Here is a 16,326-nt window from a genome sequence, read left to right as displayed (position 1 = left end):
GGAGGCCATACACGTGCGGAGGTAAAAAAAGTAGCGACCACCGCCACCTTGCGCGCCACGGCGATGGAAGATTCGGCGGACCCGACGTCGTGGCTCCCGTCGCGCGATTCCTCGTCTCTGAGCGATAGTGATATCGAAAAGAAAGGTGCTGGGGCGTCGCCTGCCTCGTCGAGCGTTTCTGTGCATGAACCATACTCGGCGTTTAGCCAGAGCGCCAAAACCTTCCTGGTTGTATGTGCGTCCGCCTCGGCGTTCATGAGCCCGTTTGCGATCAATATCTATATGCCAGCCGTGCCGAACATATCCAGTGCGCTGCATATATCAGAGGGTGAGGCCCTGCTATCTGTCACCATGTACATGATCTTCCAGGGCCTCTCGCCGTCCCTGTGGGCGCCCCTGTCAGACACGTATGGCCGGCGGCCCATCTTGCTCTGCACGTTTCTTGTGTTCCTCATCGCCAATCTGGGCCTCTCGTTCGCCAACACGTACTGGCTCCTGCTCGTGCTGCGCATGCTCCAGGCCTGTGGTGCGAGCAGTGCCATTGCCATCGGCGCCGGCTGCATCTCCGACGTGTCGGAACAAAAGGAGCGCGGCTCGTACATGGGCTACTTCCAGTGCGGCACGCTCCTAGGCCCCTCGATCGGTCCGGTAATTGGTGGATTCATGGCGCAGGCCTGGGATTGGCACGCCGTCTTTTTCTTCCTCTCAGCCTTTGGCGGCGCGTACCTGCTGTTCCTTGTCCTCTTGCTGCCGGAGTCGCTGCGTGCGCTGGTCGGTCGAGGCGATAAGGAGCCAGTGTCGATATGGCGCACCATTGTCCCCCTGCGCCTCGTTCCCAAAGACAGCGAAAAGCGCGAGCCCATGGCCCTGCCGCCCAAGTTGCACGTCCGCACCCTGGGGTTCGGCCGGCCCTGGTGCATGTATACCCGGCCGGACGTCGCGCTCATGATCGCCTGCTATGCCATCCCTTTTGGCGGCTTCACCGTCATGAGCTCGACGCTCTCCACGATCTTGTACGACCATTACCAGTATAAACCATGGGAGATGGGCCTCTGCTTTCTCTCAATTGGCATGGGCAGCGCCACGGGGAGCGTGGTCGGCGGCTGGCTCCTCGATCGCGACTACGCACATGCATGGGATAAGCACGGGCACGAGATGAACCTGCACCACACACGCATGAAGCACATGGGCCGACTGAATCTCGCCTTCTGCCTCCTATTCATTGCCAACGGCTGGCTGCTGGACCAGCGCATTCACGTCGCGGCTCCTCTCGTACTCCAGTTTTTTGCGAGTATGGCTGCCATTATGTACTATAACTGTATCAACACTCTCCTCGTGGACCTGGATCCCGAGCGTGCCGCTTCCATCACGGCGGCCCTAAACATTGGGCGCTGCATCACAGGCGCCGTGTTCGTCGCTGCCGTCCAGTACATTGTCGATGCGATCGGCTATGGCTGGACTATGCTGCTCATCGGTCTCCTATGCGCACTCCTGCCCATTCCCATGCTCTGGGTCGTCACGCGACACGGCCCCAAGTGGATGCAGCGGCGCCAAAAGGCCTCGAATCTATAGCATGTAGACGCACGTGGAGGTTTTCCCAGTGTCCATCGGAAATAGGCGGAGGTCAGCAGAAGCGTGCCTGATGGTAGTGCCTTGTTTTCTGACGTAGCTGGTGGATAGCCTCGACGGGGGACGAGCAGAATGTCTCCCCCGCAGGATGAATCCACCCAAGCGTACTCTGTCTTCCGACCCAGCATAAAGGCTCTCTCCATGATCCTGGCATCCGTGGCAGGTTTCATGAGCCCTCTTGGAAGCAACATTTACATGCCTGCGCTCCCACAAGTCACCGAAAAGTTGAGTATTACCCAAGGTGAGACACTCTTGTCGGTAACCATGTACATGATTTTCCAGGGTGTGGCACCCTCGTTTTGGGCACCACTCTCTGACACGTTTGGCCGCCGCCCCATCATTATGTGCACGTTCTTAATCTTCTTAGCGGCCAACTTGGGTCTCGCTTTTGTGAATGTGTTCTGGGGCTTGCTCGTCCTCCGCATGTTGCAAGCTTGTGGAGCTGCGAGCGCTATTGCCATTGGAGCCGGCGTGGTGAGCGACATGGCGCCAAAGTCACATCGAGGGCGATACATGAGCTACTTTCAATTCGGCGCATTGATCGGACCATGTGTGGGCCCCATCGCAGGCGGGCTTCTCGCCAAGCGCTGGGAGTGGCACTCTGTGTTCTTCTTTCTCTCGGCGATCAATGGCATCCTCCTCTTGTGCTTTGGCGCGCTCTTACCAGAAACGCTGCGGGCCCTGGTAGGCAACGGATCCAAGCGACCGGTGGGCATCTGGAAACCATGGCTGCCGATCTCTCTCTCTGTCGAGCATGGCGATGCAGAAAACCAGGAAGAGAAGTCCGTAACAATGGAGATGCCTTCTCATGTCAAGCTTAGCCAGATGGGCTTTCACAAGCCTTGGCTCATGTTCCTTGAGCCTGACATTGCGCTGCTAATATTATCGTATTCGCTTCCCTTCACAACATATTCCGTGTCGACGGCTACGTTATCAGAAACGCTTTCTGACAACTACAGTTACAACATGATCGTCATCGGTCTCTGTTACTTGCCACTAGGCGCAGGATTTGCTGTAGGAGGTCTTTTGGGCGGTCGCTTGGTGGATTGGGAGTATCGGCGCTCTAAGGAAAAGCATGGCGATCAGCTGAACCTATTCATAGCGCGCCTCAAGTATGCACCATTGTTTAATACCCTCTTTTGCATTGGTTTTATCGCCGTGGAATGGTGTCTCGACAAGAAAACGCACATTGCAGCGCCCATGATAGTGTTCTTCTTCGGTATGTGTATTTTGCTTACGCACAGCGTCGGCCTGTTCTATGGTCCAATTTACGTCCATGTACGTGGCCAAAATACTCACAGCAGCAATTCACTCCTAGTGGACTTGTATCGCGATCGAGCCGCTTCCGTCACAGCCGCTCTCAATATTGGCCGCTGTATCCTAGGTGCAATTCTCGTGGCTGTGACACAGTACAGCATTGATGGGATTGGACTGGGATGGACCTTTACCATTTACGCATTAATCAGTATCTTTATGCCACTGCCCGTCCTGTATACCTTATGCGTCATGGGACCCAAGTGGGAAAAAAGACGCACTAAGTGAATATACTTATCTATAAGGCGGTTGTGACTGAACATGCGTTCGCCAAGACAGGACGACACTCCAAGCAGTCGCATTCCAAAAACTTACACAAACAGTTTTCAAACGCTAAGTTGTACAAGAACAATATGAGCTTTCAAAGTTCATGTGAGCAATATAGGCAACATCTAGGCAAATAGGTGTACGAGTGCATCTGCAGCATGCAAGGCGCGTCTGCTATCGGCCCGATTTATTTGGCAGTCTCTACCATTTCTTGGCATGAAAAAGGGCAAAAAATTCACATGCCACATGGCCCAATCTTGCCAAGACTTTTGCGACCTAACCATCGAGTGTCACATGCGCAACCAAGGAAACTTCATGCAATGCCGGCTATAACCCATTGACACTCATAGACAAAGAGCATGTATGTTAGGCCGTATATACTCTGATGAGGTCATTCTATATAGTAGTTGATTATCCCGTTTGGCACTATCATGGCACCTGCAAGCACGAATGCTCACAGTGTAGGCACGGCCGAGAAACATAGCAGGGATCCAGATTTTCAAGCAGGATGGTGCTACGCATCACCTAGTGGCGAAATTATGTTCGTGTAAAAGTCTTTCTATTACCTGGCAACGAGAAGAAAGATTTTCTCCCCATAGTTCAAAAAAAAAAAAAAAAAACTTGACCACAGCGTCCGCCATCAACGCCAAGATAGCTTATTTTCACTTGCAACCTCGCTTAAAATTGTAACCTAAAAGCGGAAGATGCGCAGCCACCGCGGAGTTGCTGCTATTCTGAGGAAGAGTTCGTACCCGTGTAAAGATATCTATCATGATATATTCTATTTTGAATAGACACAGAAATGGGGGGACATCGTACAAATTGGTCTGGCTGGTGCAGAGGTCCGAAGTGCACAAGAAGATTGGATTAGTGGTTCCCAAAAAAACGCATATAGCGCTTGGGGCGTTGTGTTATGTAATGGTTTGAGGACAATGATCTTCCATGGGATCGACTTGAGCGAAATAGCATAGCCGCCAATCAGGAAAAGAAAATAGTTTGAACTGTGGAGGCTAAATCTTCCCAACACTCGTTCTTGGAATACTCCCCAGGCATGACAGCCATAGCGATTGGACTATTATGCGACGTTTGTCTCCGCGTCAGGAATCATCGTTTGAAACAGTTACACGGTCCTTCTCTCCACCAAGTACAGTGTGGGACTGAACAGGTATAAATAATGCCTTGTCTCAGCACCGAAACGACACTTTCCCAAGTTCGCCTACCATGCGCTTTTGGACTCTTGCTCTGCTACCCCTGGCCCTGGCTCTGAGCGCCATGGGTCTCGCCGTCCGTGGCGACGACGCCATTGATCCCCAGGCAGACCCCTTCTACGAGCCCCCTGCCAACTGGGAGGACAAGCCTCTCGGTCACATTTACCGCTGGCGTGAGGTGAACGTTAAAGCGATCATGGACTTCAAAATTAAAAAAGCCTACCAGCTCCTGTACCGTACCTCGTACGTGAACGAGTCGGAACCTACTACGAGTGTGACCACCATCCTGATTCCGTACAATGCCCAGAAGGACAAGCTCGTTGCCTACGGTGACTGGGAGGACGCCAACGGTCCTACCTGCGCCCCCAGCTACGCTCTCCAAAAGGGTATTTTCGGACCTGACACGTCGGTGGTTCTCAACTATGCCCTCATGCTTCCCTTCCTTCAGGCTGGTTACCCTGTGGCCATCCCTGACAAGGAGGGTCGCAAGAATGCCTTTGCTTCGGGCTTCGTCGAGGGTCACCAAACCCTGGATGCTATCCGTGCTATTGTGAAGTTTGACAAGATGAAGTTCACTAAGAATGTTCGCGTTGTTGGTTCGGGCTACTCGGGTGGTGCTATCCAGATTGGCTGGGCTGCTTCGCTCATGCCTGTGTACGCACCTGAGATTCCCGTTGTCGGCTGGTACTACGGTGGCACGCCGACGAACCTTGAGGCTCTGGCCAAGAAGCTGAACAAGGGCCTGTGGGCTGGTTTCCTGATTGCCGGTTTCACCAGTATTGCGGACACTTACTCCAGCTTTAAGAAGTTCCTCCACAAAGTCGGCACGCCCGAGCTGCTCAATGGTATGCAGTTCGTCCGTGAGCACTGCCTGAGCGACAACAACAACCAATTCCCATTCGCTGACCTCATGTCGAAGAAGTACACTTCGCTGGGTGATCAAATTTTCGAGGCGGCCCCGATCAAGGAGGTATTTAAGAAGCTTCAGATGGGCCGTGACCCCTCCCTGACGCCCAACGTGCCTGTCCTGATGCAGCATGGTGTGAGCGATGAGATTGCGGACTACAACGCTGCCATGAACTCGTACACTGACTGGTGTGGGCACGGTGCCAACATCCAACTGACTGAATACATCAACCCTGTTGCTGCCCACGCCCTGACGGCCATTACGGGTATCCCCTCGTCGTTCCTGTGGCTCAAGGACCGTCTGGATGGTAAGGAGGTCGACTTCAAGGGCTGCCGGTCGTCCTCGACGGAAGATATCCTCTTCGACGTGAACGACCTGGGTGAAGAGTTCAAGGACGTGCTTGGCATCATTAAGGGTCTAGTTGGCTCGCGTATTGGCCCGAACGACAGCCAGTACAAGAAGAAGGTCACTGCCGCCAACTAAATTGTTGATGGGCGGTTGCGATTCTGCATGATTCCCAGTTACCTATGTTGGGAGCCCACCAAAAATAATGTATCCAGAGGGTGATAGCACCGGTATGGTTTAGTTAAAATAGAGATTTACACAAGGTCTACGAGAGAATGAATGAAGTCTACAATACCGGATGAATTAATATGGATAGCGGTAAGTCGGACGCTCCTTGTCCGTCAAATCAGACAAATCCATCTCCAGTTGTCGGCTCATATCCATAGTTTGTCCGCGGCTGAGACACTGCTGTTCTTTAGCACGATTCATATACCAGTGGATCACAGTCACGCTGGCAATGAAAAGCATCGTTACAAAGAGAAGTACGACCATAACAGTCTCCCCCACCGTGAAGCTGTTATCGAACGGATGCGGTCCAATAATCTAATGTCAGAGGAAGCAACGCACATTGCCGATGCTGTAGCCGATTTGCAGGGCCACATTAAAAACAATTCGCTTGGTCGTCCCAGAGATGGTGGCACTCTGCCATGAGTAGTACATGGGCATAGGAACGGAGAAGAAAGAGACAAGCGCATAACCTGGGTCAGTCACGGCCACGCACCTGTCATCCTACCGGCTTTCACAGACGCGGGGATCGCCACCATCATGATCGCCCCCGCCATTGACACCAGCAGACCGCCAATCATGATGACATCACGGCGTTTCAAAAAGTAAAAGAAAGCCGCATTCAAAAACACAGCGACCACCTCGCCACCGCCAAGTGTCATGCTCAGCAAGGACGATTGCTTGTTGTCGTAATGGAAACTCCGGATAATCTGGTTGCCAAAGGTGGTAATGCCGCCATTCACAATGCACAGGCAGACCCAACCGACAAAGTAGATGTAGAGCCGGATATCCAACAAGGCCTCGCGGAATTGGGACCATTTGAACTTTGAACTGTGAATGCCCGACTGGTTGGCAGCGATGTGGTATATGGCAGCGGCGCGTTCTTCCTCGCTGAAATAGTGGGTCGTGTCTGGCGAAGAGGGCATGACGAAGAAACACAGGATGCCAAATGCAATGGTTATGACGCCATAAATCAGGAAGAGGTTCTGCCACATCGTCATGGTCGACGGCGTATGGATCAATTCACTGAACGTGGCAGCCCCGCTGACAATTTGCGCAACACCATTCATCGAAAACCAGATGATCATACGAATAACTTGCTCTTCGTGCGTGTAAAACCTCCCTGTCATTAGAATAAACGAGGGGGTGATGGCTGACTCCATAAGGCCCAAGAAAAACCGGACCGCCAAAAAGGCGCTGTAGGAATGGCACGCCGCATGGCACGCCGCCAGGATACCCCATAGTGTGACCACAGCACCAATGTACTGACTCAGTACCCAGTGCTGGATGAAATACGCGTGCCCAAAACAGCCAAGCAAGTAGCCAAAGTAGAAGATGCTCGAAATCCAAGCGAACTGCTGCTGGTTCTCCAGGCGGATGTCAGACATGAACCCCAGGAGAGAGACAGAGTTGAGCAGCCCTTTGTCTGACATTTGCAAAAAGACACACCCACACATAAGGGGAATAAGGACCATATCAATCTTGCGCACGACATGGCGGACCTGTGCTGGCGACGGTTCCCACGCTGACAATAAGCCGGTCACTTCAATGTCTGGCTTGTCGGTAGCAGGCAGAGGCGACCTGATATCCTCCCCTACTGCTCCTGACTTCTCCAAGTCGGGCGAATTGGTGTGCATGGTGGGAGCCAACGTGGGTTGCCCCACACGACTAGCCCCCGTCCTTGGTATCGCCCGGTGCCATATCAATGAGACCGCAATCTATGCAGACAGTGATTGGGCTAAAATATCTCAACTTTACGTTATACGCAGACTATCAAACAGGAAATTAGTAATGATGGGTGTTAACCGTCGCAGGGCAGGTGGCCACCACATGCTCACCCAGCGCCGTGTGGAAGTACCAGCCGTGGTGGTCCGACATGTTGGTCAGCTCAATGCCCACCTGGTTGGCACCGAAGTGGTTCTCCTCGCCAGGGTAGAACTTCCAGTTCTTCGAGTTGGCCGGGTGGATCCAGATCTGGCCCGAGGGGTGCTGGTAGTTCCATTCACGGAAAGGCACATGAGGCACCCAGTCGCCACCGTTCACAGCGTAGTAGAACTTGCCGCCGATCTTCTTGTCGACCGAGTCGGCGAACTCAGGGTTACCAACGCGGGGAAGACCGAACACCAGCGAGCGGTGGAGGCCCTGCTCCAGGCGGTGGTTGTAGTCCATAGCAGCAAGCAGACCCATCGCAGCACCGAGCGAGTGACCCGTGGTAGTGACACGAGTGTCGTTCTTCTCCTTCATAACGGACTGCACCTTCTTAAACGTCTCCTCAGCCACCGACAGGTAGGCATCCTGGAAACCAGAGTGGATCTGAGCACCGCCCTCAACAGCGTCCTTGAGAGGACCCTTAGGATCTTCAAGAATCAGCTCGCCATCGTGGAGAATCGACAGCAGGCTAGGGGTAGTACCCTCGAACGCCACAGTCACACCCAGGGTAGGGGTGTGGTACACGTTCACACGCTGGTTGACGATACCCAGCCATTTGGACCAGAGCAGCGTACCCTCACCCACGCTCAAACCGTAGATGTCAGAGTCATCGCAGTAGGTCTGGCTAGACAGACCAGCCGCCAGAGACAGCTCGTACCAGTTGACCGGAAGGCCCTCGGGCTTCTGGTACGAGGTAGGGCCGTAGTTGGCACGGCGAGCGGGCGAAGCGCCCACAACAGCAAGGGCAGAGAAGAGCGTCGCAGCAAGGCCGAAGAAGCGCATTAACGGACGTCCGAGGATCGAAGACTGCCGCGCTTATAAACACCGCGCACATCTTGCCGACCAAAGTTGTATCTGTCGGATTTAGAGAAAAATCGCTAGAAGCGACGGCACGTGTACTCAAAGGGCCACACATATGTCGCATCAGTAGCATGTGGAGGGGGAATCCCATTTCGTTATGCATGTGGCACAATGAACGGCCTCGGTACGCGTGATCGGCGAGGAAGCGCGTCATGTGGCCTCCTTCGTTTCAAGTCGACTGCGGTAGTTTTGCCAAGGCGTTGACAGCGTGTCATGCATTCCAAACGCGCGCGTGCACCTGGGCTCGATTATTCTGCCAAGCGCTCAGAAGCGACGTCGATACGAGCTCCCATTCATCAGCAGCGATCGTGCACCTACGTCCAATGCCTTTCTTCGGAGTGAATTGCCCCCAGCAAACGTAGCCTCACTGTCAGTGTCGACCTATAGCCGATAGCATATAATAAGAGGGGTCGCATGGCGGGAATAGCATGCGACGTCTTCCTAGCAGAGGCATGTAGGTGGACACCGGCCTTGTCGATGTCGCGACTGTGTGCGGACATGCTCCATCATCACCCGTCACATGGTAGATAGACCACCCACGAAGACCAATACCTCGGTATGTTTTCTGCTGGCTATGAATGGCCACCACCTAGACTACCAAGCATGCTTGGACAGGGAGCCAGAGGCGTGTCATGTTTAGTCAGAGGCGAAAAGTCCGTGGTGCCTCCACGCCTGGCGACGGTGAACCACGCCTCGAACCCATGGCGAGCCTTCCTGAGATTCGTGTCTTTGCGGGCGACGCTGTGGGTCGTCTCAAGGTTTTGTATACCCAGAGTAAGAGATATGATACCATGGAGGTGCCAGGATGCAAGTATGGCGCTGGTGCAGCGTGTCAGCTGCTGGCCTGTAGCATGCTGGCCACCGAGCCGCCCATTTGTGTGGTACGTGTCCGTGGCTGACCTAGATTGCGCTGGCCCGCAAGAATGGCATTGTGGATATTATCCGTGTGCCTTCAGGAGATGAGCAGGAACAGGCCGGCGAACTGCTCGGCACAGTGCGTGAAGAGCGCATGCGTGTTGGTGTGGAGCGCTGGGTCGGACTGCAACTGACGAAGACGTACGTGGATGGCACTTACCGCAGCGGCCTCGTTTCCTGCACATCTGGGGGCTTCTTCCGCTACGTACCCCTCACCGAGCTACTCAATGGAGAGACGACGCCGGAAGCGTGGGCCTCGTCGGCGATCACCTGGACTGTCCCCAGTCCTTTGCACCATGTGGCGTTTTATCCACCCCGTTCGGACACGCCGACGCATTTTGCCTATGGAGGGGAGCAGGTGCCCTTGTCGATATGGAGCCTTGCAAAAGCGCTCGAATCAGCGCAGCAGCCGGTCCAGCCGGAGCCCTCGGAGGAGCCGTCGTCGGGCCACACCGGCAGCAAGCGCTCGGCCTCATCCAAGTCGTCCAAGGGCCGGGGCTTGTTGCCAGGTGAGCTTTGGCGCGCCAAGAACCTGCCGAATGACCACCTGTCCCTCCCGCGTCCGCCGCTCATCCGCACGCTGGCGTTTGCCCCGACCGATGCGGTGGCCGACGACGAGCTGAAGGGCATGCGCATTTATGCCGGCACCAAAGATGGCATCGTGCGTGTGTATGAACCCGCACAGAAGCCGCGCCCCATCCACGAGTGGCAGGTAGGTGCGAAGGAGCAGGGCTCGCTGCGTGTGCTGCATCTGTGTGCGTCGGAGCAGATCCTGCTCGCGGGTGACACTTCGCGCCGACTCTCGGCGGTGGATCTGTCTACGGGCCGCGTTCTCTTCCAATACAAGGACATTACCGGCACGCTCTCTGACGTACTGACTGTGCAAGATGCGCAGGCGCAGCGCACGCTCGTGCTGAGCGCCTCACTTGATCATCTCGTGCGACTCTGTGATCTAGGTGAGCCATACGGCGAGAGACAGCGCCGCCGCGGCCAGGTCCTTGAGCAATACTTTACAGGCGCCGACCACGCCGTAGCCCTGGCCCTGGACCCCCACCAGTCGCCGGCGCCAGTCGAAGAGGCCAGCGATGACGAGGAGGGCGTTTGGGACACCATGGCCGTCGTCGGTGAGAAGGTCTCGGAGACGAGTGCGCCTGACGACGACGATGACGACGACGATAGCGACGCAGCGCGTGCTGACGCACGGCGCGCCGAAAAGCGGCACCGCCGCGACCCATAGTGGAGGTTGACACTGGGTTCCCAACGCTCGTTGACACAGTATGGGAGCAGCGGGCGCGCCACTGCCGACCCTCCTCGATCAGGTACGCCCTAGCACTCACCGGAGACCAAGTCGCCTGATGCGGATGTCAGGTACATGGCATTACATGACCTTGCGGCCAGTGTGCAGAAGGCCTACGTGGGCCAAGCGTTCGACGCGCGTGTCGAACCGGCCCTGGTCTCGCAAGTACTGACCCTGCTCCAAGACACGCACTCCGACGTAAAGAACCTCGCTGTGACTACGTACGCTGACGCACTAACCCAGACTCGGCCAGCTTGCACCCCGAGTAAGCGGCTCGCGCTTTGCCACCATGACTGAGGCTCTGTGTGCCGCACTGCGCTCGGACGACGAGGAGGAGCGCGATATTGCGTCGATGGGTTCGTCGAAAAACTAACACAGCAATTCGCGCCATCTTGAAGGAGCTGACAGCGAGCGAGCGTTGCGCCGATACGACGCAGGCCCTTGTCAATGTGCTTGTGCCGTTCCTTGCAACACAGATCAATGAAAACACACACCAGACAACCGCGCTCGACGTGCTCAATGATGCACTGACGCTTGCACCATCGCACATGGCCACGCACCAGGGCTCCATTGCGCATGTGCTGCTAGCGCATATGGCCAGCGAGCGCTCGGCCGTGGCGCGTCGCGCGATCCAGGGCCTCGCGCATCTCGCGGCCCTCTGCATGCCTGCTACGTGGGTCTTGATCACGGATCGTGGCCTGGCCGGTCTTTCACCGCCTTTCCACGCCGAGACAGCGTCCGTGCAGCTGCTACAAGCGCTCGCGCGCGAGGCACCTGTCTCTATCCAGGCACAGGCTGCGATTCGCGTCGAGCAGTTGCATAGCGTGCTCCAGCGTGCAGACGGGCACGACGAGACAGATGAGCTGCGCGAGACGTGCCTTCTTACGCTCCAGGCGATGGTCGCAGCTGGCCTAGATGTGCAGACGCGGCTTGTCATCGCGCACATGGCTCAGTCGGCGCTCGCGTACGACCCAAATGCCGCCGATGATATGGACGACATGGATGACGACGACGCACTCGACGTGTCAGACGACGATGATCTGGCATGGCGCGTGCGTCGCGCGGCGTGTCGCCTGCTGTCTGAACTATTTTCGGCGCCCGACGCACACGAGCTGTGCGCTGCCTCTCCAGCTATCTCTGCGGCGCTGTGTGAGCGTTTGCGCGAGCGCGAGGAGGCCGTGCGTCTCGATGCCCTGACAGCGCTGCGTCTCGTTTGGCGCGCGTGCACCGACGCTCCGCTCGACTCGCACGTCCTTGTAGAGGCGCTACGGACGTGGCGGAGCGCGTCGGCGCAAGCGGCTGCGCTCGCCGCGCTGAGCGAGCTGGCAGAGCGCCGCATGCTCGCGACACATGACGAGCCAGTCGTATTGAGTATGGCCCTCTACGCTCTCGAGAACGATGCGCATGCAGCGAGCTATATCGCTGCGCTCGTCCTTGTGCGCTACATGTGCTGCCAAGCGCTAGCGATGGCGCAGGAGGCGGCTAGCCGGCTCGCTGCTTCGCTCGCTCATGCGGTACGATCGACGAACCACCGCGCAAGTGTCGAGGCGCTGCACACGTGTGAGCCGTTCTTTGCGAATGTGGGTCCTACGGCCCCTGGGCCTGCCTGCACGCTAGTCGATGCGGTGTTGGCGCGCTGCGAACGTGCCGATGCTGATGCATCCGTGCACGACGCTGGGCTCGTGGCTCTGAATACGGCGCTCCGTGCGCTGGGCGAGCGCGCTGGCGAGCGAATCCCTCGAATGCTCGCCTTTATAAATGCACGCCTATCGCTGGAGACGACACGCACACGATGCTTACAGCTTGTGCAAAGCTGGACGCCCGAGCAGGTGCTGGGGTCATTCGAGCCGGTGCAAGAGTTTGCATTGACGTGCCTGCCGCTGCTTGCGGACCTTGCGCAGCGCCCGGCAACGGCGGTCAATGCGCTAGAAGCACTCTCTACTGTGAGCCGAATGAAACCTAGCCATGTGCACGGCGTACGCGACGCAGTGCGCCATATGGTCGTGCATAATCTGCCGGCACCCGACTCTCCGTCACTCTTGCCATTGCTTGAGCTTGTCAATCGTTTTTCGAACCTTGATCAGAGTTGGGCGGAGGAAACGCTCGATGCGCTCCTGCCGCCTCTCGTGCCGCAGCTTGCCCGTATGTCATCGCCTTCATTCAACGTGCTGCTGGACACCATGAGTTTTCTGACGTCATCATATGAGCAGCTCACCGTGCTTTTCACGGCACTGGTGCATGCATGGGTCGCTCAGAGCAGCGAACTAGGTATGCATGGCGCCCAAGTGTACGCCAAAGCCCTAAGTCGAGTCGTGACTCTTTTATTGTCTCAAGCACAGCGGGGAAATTCAGGAGAGAGGCTGAGCATGCCAACCGCCTTGGACCGCGTCGAGGCCCTGCTGCATGAACCAGACACAGCATCACAAACGCTAGGGTACATGACCATTAGCGAACAAGTTGCTAACTTGCGCAACTGGCCCAAGGCGCAGGCAGTGTTTGCACAAGCCAGTGCAAGCACGGTGCCTGGGCAGGCGATGGCCGTGACCGGCTTGCTGATAGGCAGTCCGGCATGCCGTGCGCCTTTTGTGCAAGCGCTTGCGAACGGCGATGTGGGTGCGCTGCGTGCGTTGCGAGACCCTATCAAGCGTTCGCCGTACGTATTTTACTCGGAAGAGCCGACAGTATGGACGTCAGTCATGGGTCCGACATTTTGTGCAGCAGCGCCAGATATGACCTCAGAGTGTGTGGCATACATGGTGTGGATGGACACGCAAATGAAAATGGGCTCCGAACGGGAATTTACGCTATTACATGAGCTGATGCAGCGGATGACGGCGCCGGACGCGTGTGGACGAGCGGTGGTGCTCGGTGCGCTGCGCGCGATACTGCCGCTCGACAGCACGCATGATCTGGATCCAGCGCTCGAGTCATGTGTACCTGCGATCCTGCAGCGACTGAGCGACGAGGACGTCTCGGTGCGGCAGGCAGCGGTTATGGCACTGCGTGCCTATCTGCAGAGCCGCACGGCGCTCGTGCTCAAGGCGCTCCCGCCGTTCCTACCGAGCCTGTACGACCTGACGCGCGTGCGCACCGAACTGCAGCGCCAGGTGCGCATGGGCCCCTTTACCGTGATGCACGACGACGGACTAGACTTGCGGAAGAATGCGCTCGAGACGCTGGGTACGCTGCTGGACACGCCGCTTGCGCGGGATGTGGCGCCCGATGTACTGGCATGTGTCGTGCGTGCACTTCAGGACGACGACGGCGTCAAGCTGATGGGCTGCCTCCTCGCTGTGCACGTGGCCGACGTGGCAGGCGAGGCCGTGCGCCGCGCGATCGCCGATCTCGCGCCGCCGCTGCAGGCGATCCTCGCGCGACAAGTGCGCGACAATGCCACCAAGCAGGATATGGAAAAGGCTTCCGAAATTGATCTCGCGGCGCGGCGCGTCGTGAAGCGCCTCGCGCAGCTGGACCCTGCGTCGCCGGCCATGGCTGAGCTGCTCGAGCGCGCCGCGACGCCGAGCGCCGTGCGCCGTGCTGCATAGGTGGAGGTGGCACGTGCCGTACACTTTCGCCAGCGGACCCCGGCGCGGCTCACCCAGAGCCGCGATGGCTGCCCCGATAGAGATCCCTGGCCCCACGTCGCCACTGGCCGTGGGGCTGCCACAGCGTTATCTGGTGCTTCCTACGTTTGAGCTCGAGACGGGCGAGGTCTTGCGCCAAGTGCCGGTCGCCTTCCAGACTTGGGGCGAGCTCGACGCGGCGCGGACGAATGTGGTGCTGGTCTGCCACCCGATCTCGGGCAATGCGAACGCAGCTGAATGGTGGGAGCCGCTGTTCGGCGAGGGCCGCGTGCTGGACCCGACGCGCTACTTTATCGTGTGCTGCAATGCGATCGGCTCGCCGTACGGCACACTGAGCCCCCTCACGCGCAAGGGCGGCGAGCTCTTTGAAGACGGGCGCTGGGTGTGCGCGCCGCACGTTCACGCCCCCCTCGAGCAGGACTCAGAGACGTGGTGGGGGCCCGACCTGCCTACCACGACGGTCCGCGACGACGTGCGGCTCCAAAAGCACGTGCTAGACTACCTCGGCGTGCAGCAGCTGGCCTGTGTGATGGGCGGCTCGATGGGCGGTGCGACGGCGCTCGAGTGGCCGCTGTGCTTCCCGGTGCGTACGCCAGCCTCGCGCGATGCCCTCCTGCACGCAACACAAGACGATACGCCCTACGTGCGCTCCATTGTCGTGCTGGCCGCCTCGCCACGTCACTCGGCGTGGTGCATCGCATGGTGCGAGATCCAGCGCCAGGCCATCACGGCCGATACCCGCTTCCGCGGTGGGCACTACCTGCTGCGCGAGCCGCCGTCTGGGGGCCTCGCAGCCGCCCGCATGTGCGCGCTCATGACATACCGCCAGCCCCAGAGCTTGGAGCGCCGCTTCAGCCGCTTGCGCGGCAAGTCGAATCTCGCACAGCCGGGCGAATCGCAGGCGTCGTCGCTCATGGAGGAGGGCGGCGAGGATATCACGCCGTCACCGAACATCACGCAGCCGCAGGCACGCGAGCAGTACGCGGTGCAATCGTACCTGCACCACCACGGCGCCAAGTTCCTCGCGCGCTTCGACGCGCTATGCTACGTCCACCTGTCCGACAAGCTCGACGCGCACGACGTGACGCGCGACCGGACAGCATGGGCCAAGGACGCACAGAGCGACGCGGACGTGCTCAGAGGTGTCCTGCGCCACCTCGGCACGTCGCCAGTCAAGCCGCACGTCCTCGTCCTCTCTGTCACCTCGGACATGCTGTACACGCCGGAGGAGCAGATGTGCATCCACAAGTCGATTCCCGGCTCGCAACTCGTGCATATCGAGTCGACGGAAGGCCACGATGGCTTCCTGATCGAGTACCCCCAGATCCAGCGCGCGATCTACGCGTTCCTCGCGCAGCTCAAGGGCGCCGCTCTGTAGATGCGATAGCCTCCACATCGACCGCCGCCATGTACTGCCTGCGGTGGTGGCTGCCCGTGTTCCTGCTGCCCGTCCCGGCGGCGCCGCCCGCGTTCTTGTTCCTATTTCTGCTGAGCTACACATTGCATACACGCCCATGGTACGCTACGCCACTTATCCAGCTTCTACTGCGGTTTTATCATTATCGGCCTTTTGCTCACTTCGTGCTACACGGCCAGCAGCGAGCCGGCCCCATGGCGCCCAGACTGGCCATGGCTCGCTGAGACGCGCCTAGGCGCAATCGTTTCGCGTGTCTTGGCGTGGATGGGACACCCGGTGACGCCGCCCGCACCTGCGGCGCTCACCGAGCCGGCACCGTGTGCGACGTGCTGGACCGACGTCGGACTCGGCCGCGGCTTTTTCACACCCATCGCACGGCAGCCACCGTGCGTTGCAGAGGGCGCGACAGGTGTGCCAGCCCCGTCGTC

General features: G+C 57.9%; 8 protein-coding genes across 8 annotated transcripts; 6 read left to right on the top strand and 2 right to left on the bottom strand.

Moving 5' to 3' along the window:
* Positions 1-63: 63 nt before the first annotated feature.
* MSY001_2283 (uncharacterized protein) lies at positions 64-1,572 on the top strand (the record flags this gene model as incomplete). The annotated part of the gene is made up of 1 exon (XM_018884127.1): positions 64-1,572. One exon carries the CDS (start codon positions 64-66, stop codon positions 1,570-1,572), a length of 1,509 nt encoding a protein of 502 aa, XP_018740818.1.
* Positions 1,573-1,701: 129 nt separating this feature from the next.
* Positions 1,702-3,050, top strand: MSY001_2282 (uncharacterized protein; the record flags this gene model as incomplete). Its single annotated transcript, XM_018884126.1, has 2 exons — positions 1,702-2,907; positions 2,934-3,050. 2 exons carry the CDS (start codon positions 1,702-1,704, stop codon positions 3,048-3,050), a joined length of 1,323 nt encoding a protein of 440 aa, XP_018740817.1.
* Positions 3,051-4,431: 1,381 nt separating this feature from the next.
* Positions 4,432-5,808, top strand: MSY001_2281 (uncharacterized protein; the record flags this gene model as incomplete). The annotated part of the gene is made up of 1 exon (XM_018884125.1): positions 4,432-5,808. One exon carries the CDS (start codon positions 4,432-4,434, stop codon positions 5,806-5,808), a length of 1,377 nt encoding a protein of 458 aa, XP_018740816.1.
* A 569-nt stretch (positions 5,809-6,377) lies between these two features.
* MSY001_2280 (uncharacterized protein) lies at positions 6,378-7,532 on the bottom strand (the record flags this gene model as incomplete). Its single annotated transcript, XM_018884124.1, has 1 exon — positions 6,378-7,532. One exon carries the CDS (start codon positions 7,530-7,532, stop codon positions 6,378-6,380), a length of 1,155 nt encoding a protein of 384 aa, XP_018740815.1.
* A 148-nt stretch (positions 7,533-7,680) lies between these two features.
* MSY001_2279 (uncharacterized protein) lies at positions 7,681-8,607 on the bottom strand (the record flags this gene model as incomplete). The annotated part of the gene is made up of 1 exon (XM_018884123.1): positions 7,681-8,607. One exon carries the CDS (start codon positions 8,605-8,607, stop codon positions 7,681-7,683), a length of 927 nt encoding a protein of 308 aa, XP_018740814.1.
* Positions 8,608-9,386: 779 nt separating this feature from the next.
* On the top strand, positions 9,387-10,837 carry MSY001_2278 (uncharacterized protein; the record flags this gene model as incomplete). Its single annotated transcript, XM_018884122.1, has 2 exons — positions 9,387-9,566; positions 9,590-10,837. The coding sequence occupies 2 exons, from the start codon at positions 9,387-9,389 to the stop codon at positions 10,835-10,837; spliced, it is 1,428 nt and encodes a 475-aa protein (XP_018740813.1).
* A 40-nt stretch (positions 10,838-10,877) lies between these two features.
* Positions 10,878-14,442, top strand: MSY001_2277 (uncharacterized protein; the record flags this gene model as incomplete). Its single annotated transcript, XM_018884121.1, has 5 exons — positions 10,878-10,919; positions 11,006-11,118; positions 11,168-11,253; positions 11,306-13,165; positions 13,316-14,442. 5 exons carry the CDS (start codon positions 10,878-10,880, stop codon positions 14,440-14,442), a joined length of 3,228 nt encoding a protein of 1,075 aa, XP_018740812.1.
* A 64-nt stretch (positions 14,443-14,506) lies between these two features.
* On the top strand, positions 14,507-15,859 carry MSY001_2276 (uncharacterized protein; the record flags this gene model as incomplete). The annotated part of the gene is made up of 1 exon (XM_018884119.1): positions 14,507-15,859. One exon carries the CDS (start codon positions 14,507-14,509, stop codon positions 15,857-15,859), a length of 1,353 nt encoding a protein of 450 aa, XP_018740811.1.
* Positions 15,860-16,326: the final 467 nt, after the last annotated feature.

Source organism: Malassezia sympodialis, genomic scaffold (genome assembly GCF_000349305.1).
Source record: "Malassezia sympodialis ATCC 42132 genomic scaffold, msy_sf_10, whole genome shotgun sequence".
NCBI lineage: Eukaryota > Fungi > Basidiomycota > Malasseziomycetes > Malasseziales > Malasseziaceae > Malassezia > Malassezia sympodialis.
This window is presented reverse-complemented; position numbering and strand designations above follow the sequence as displayed.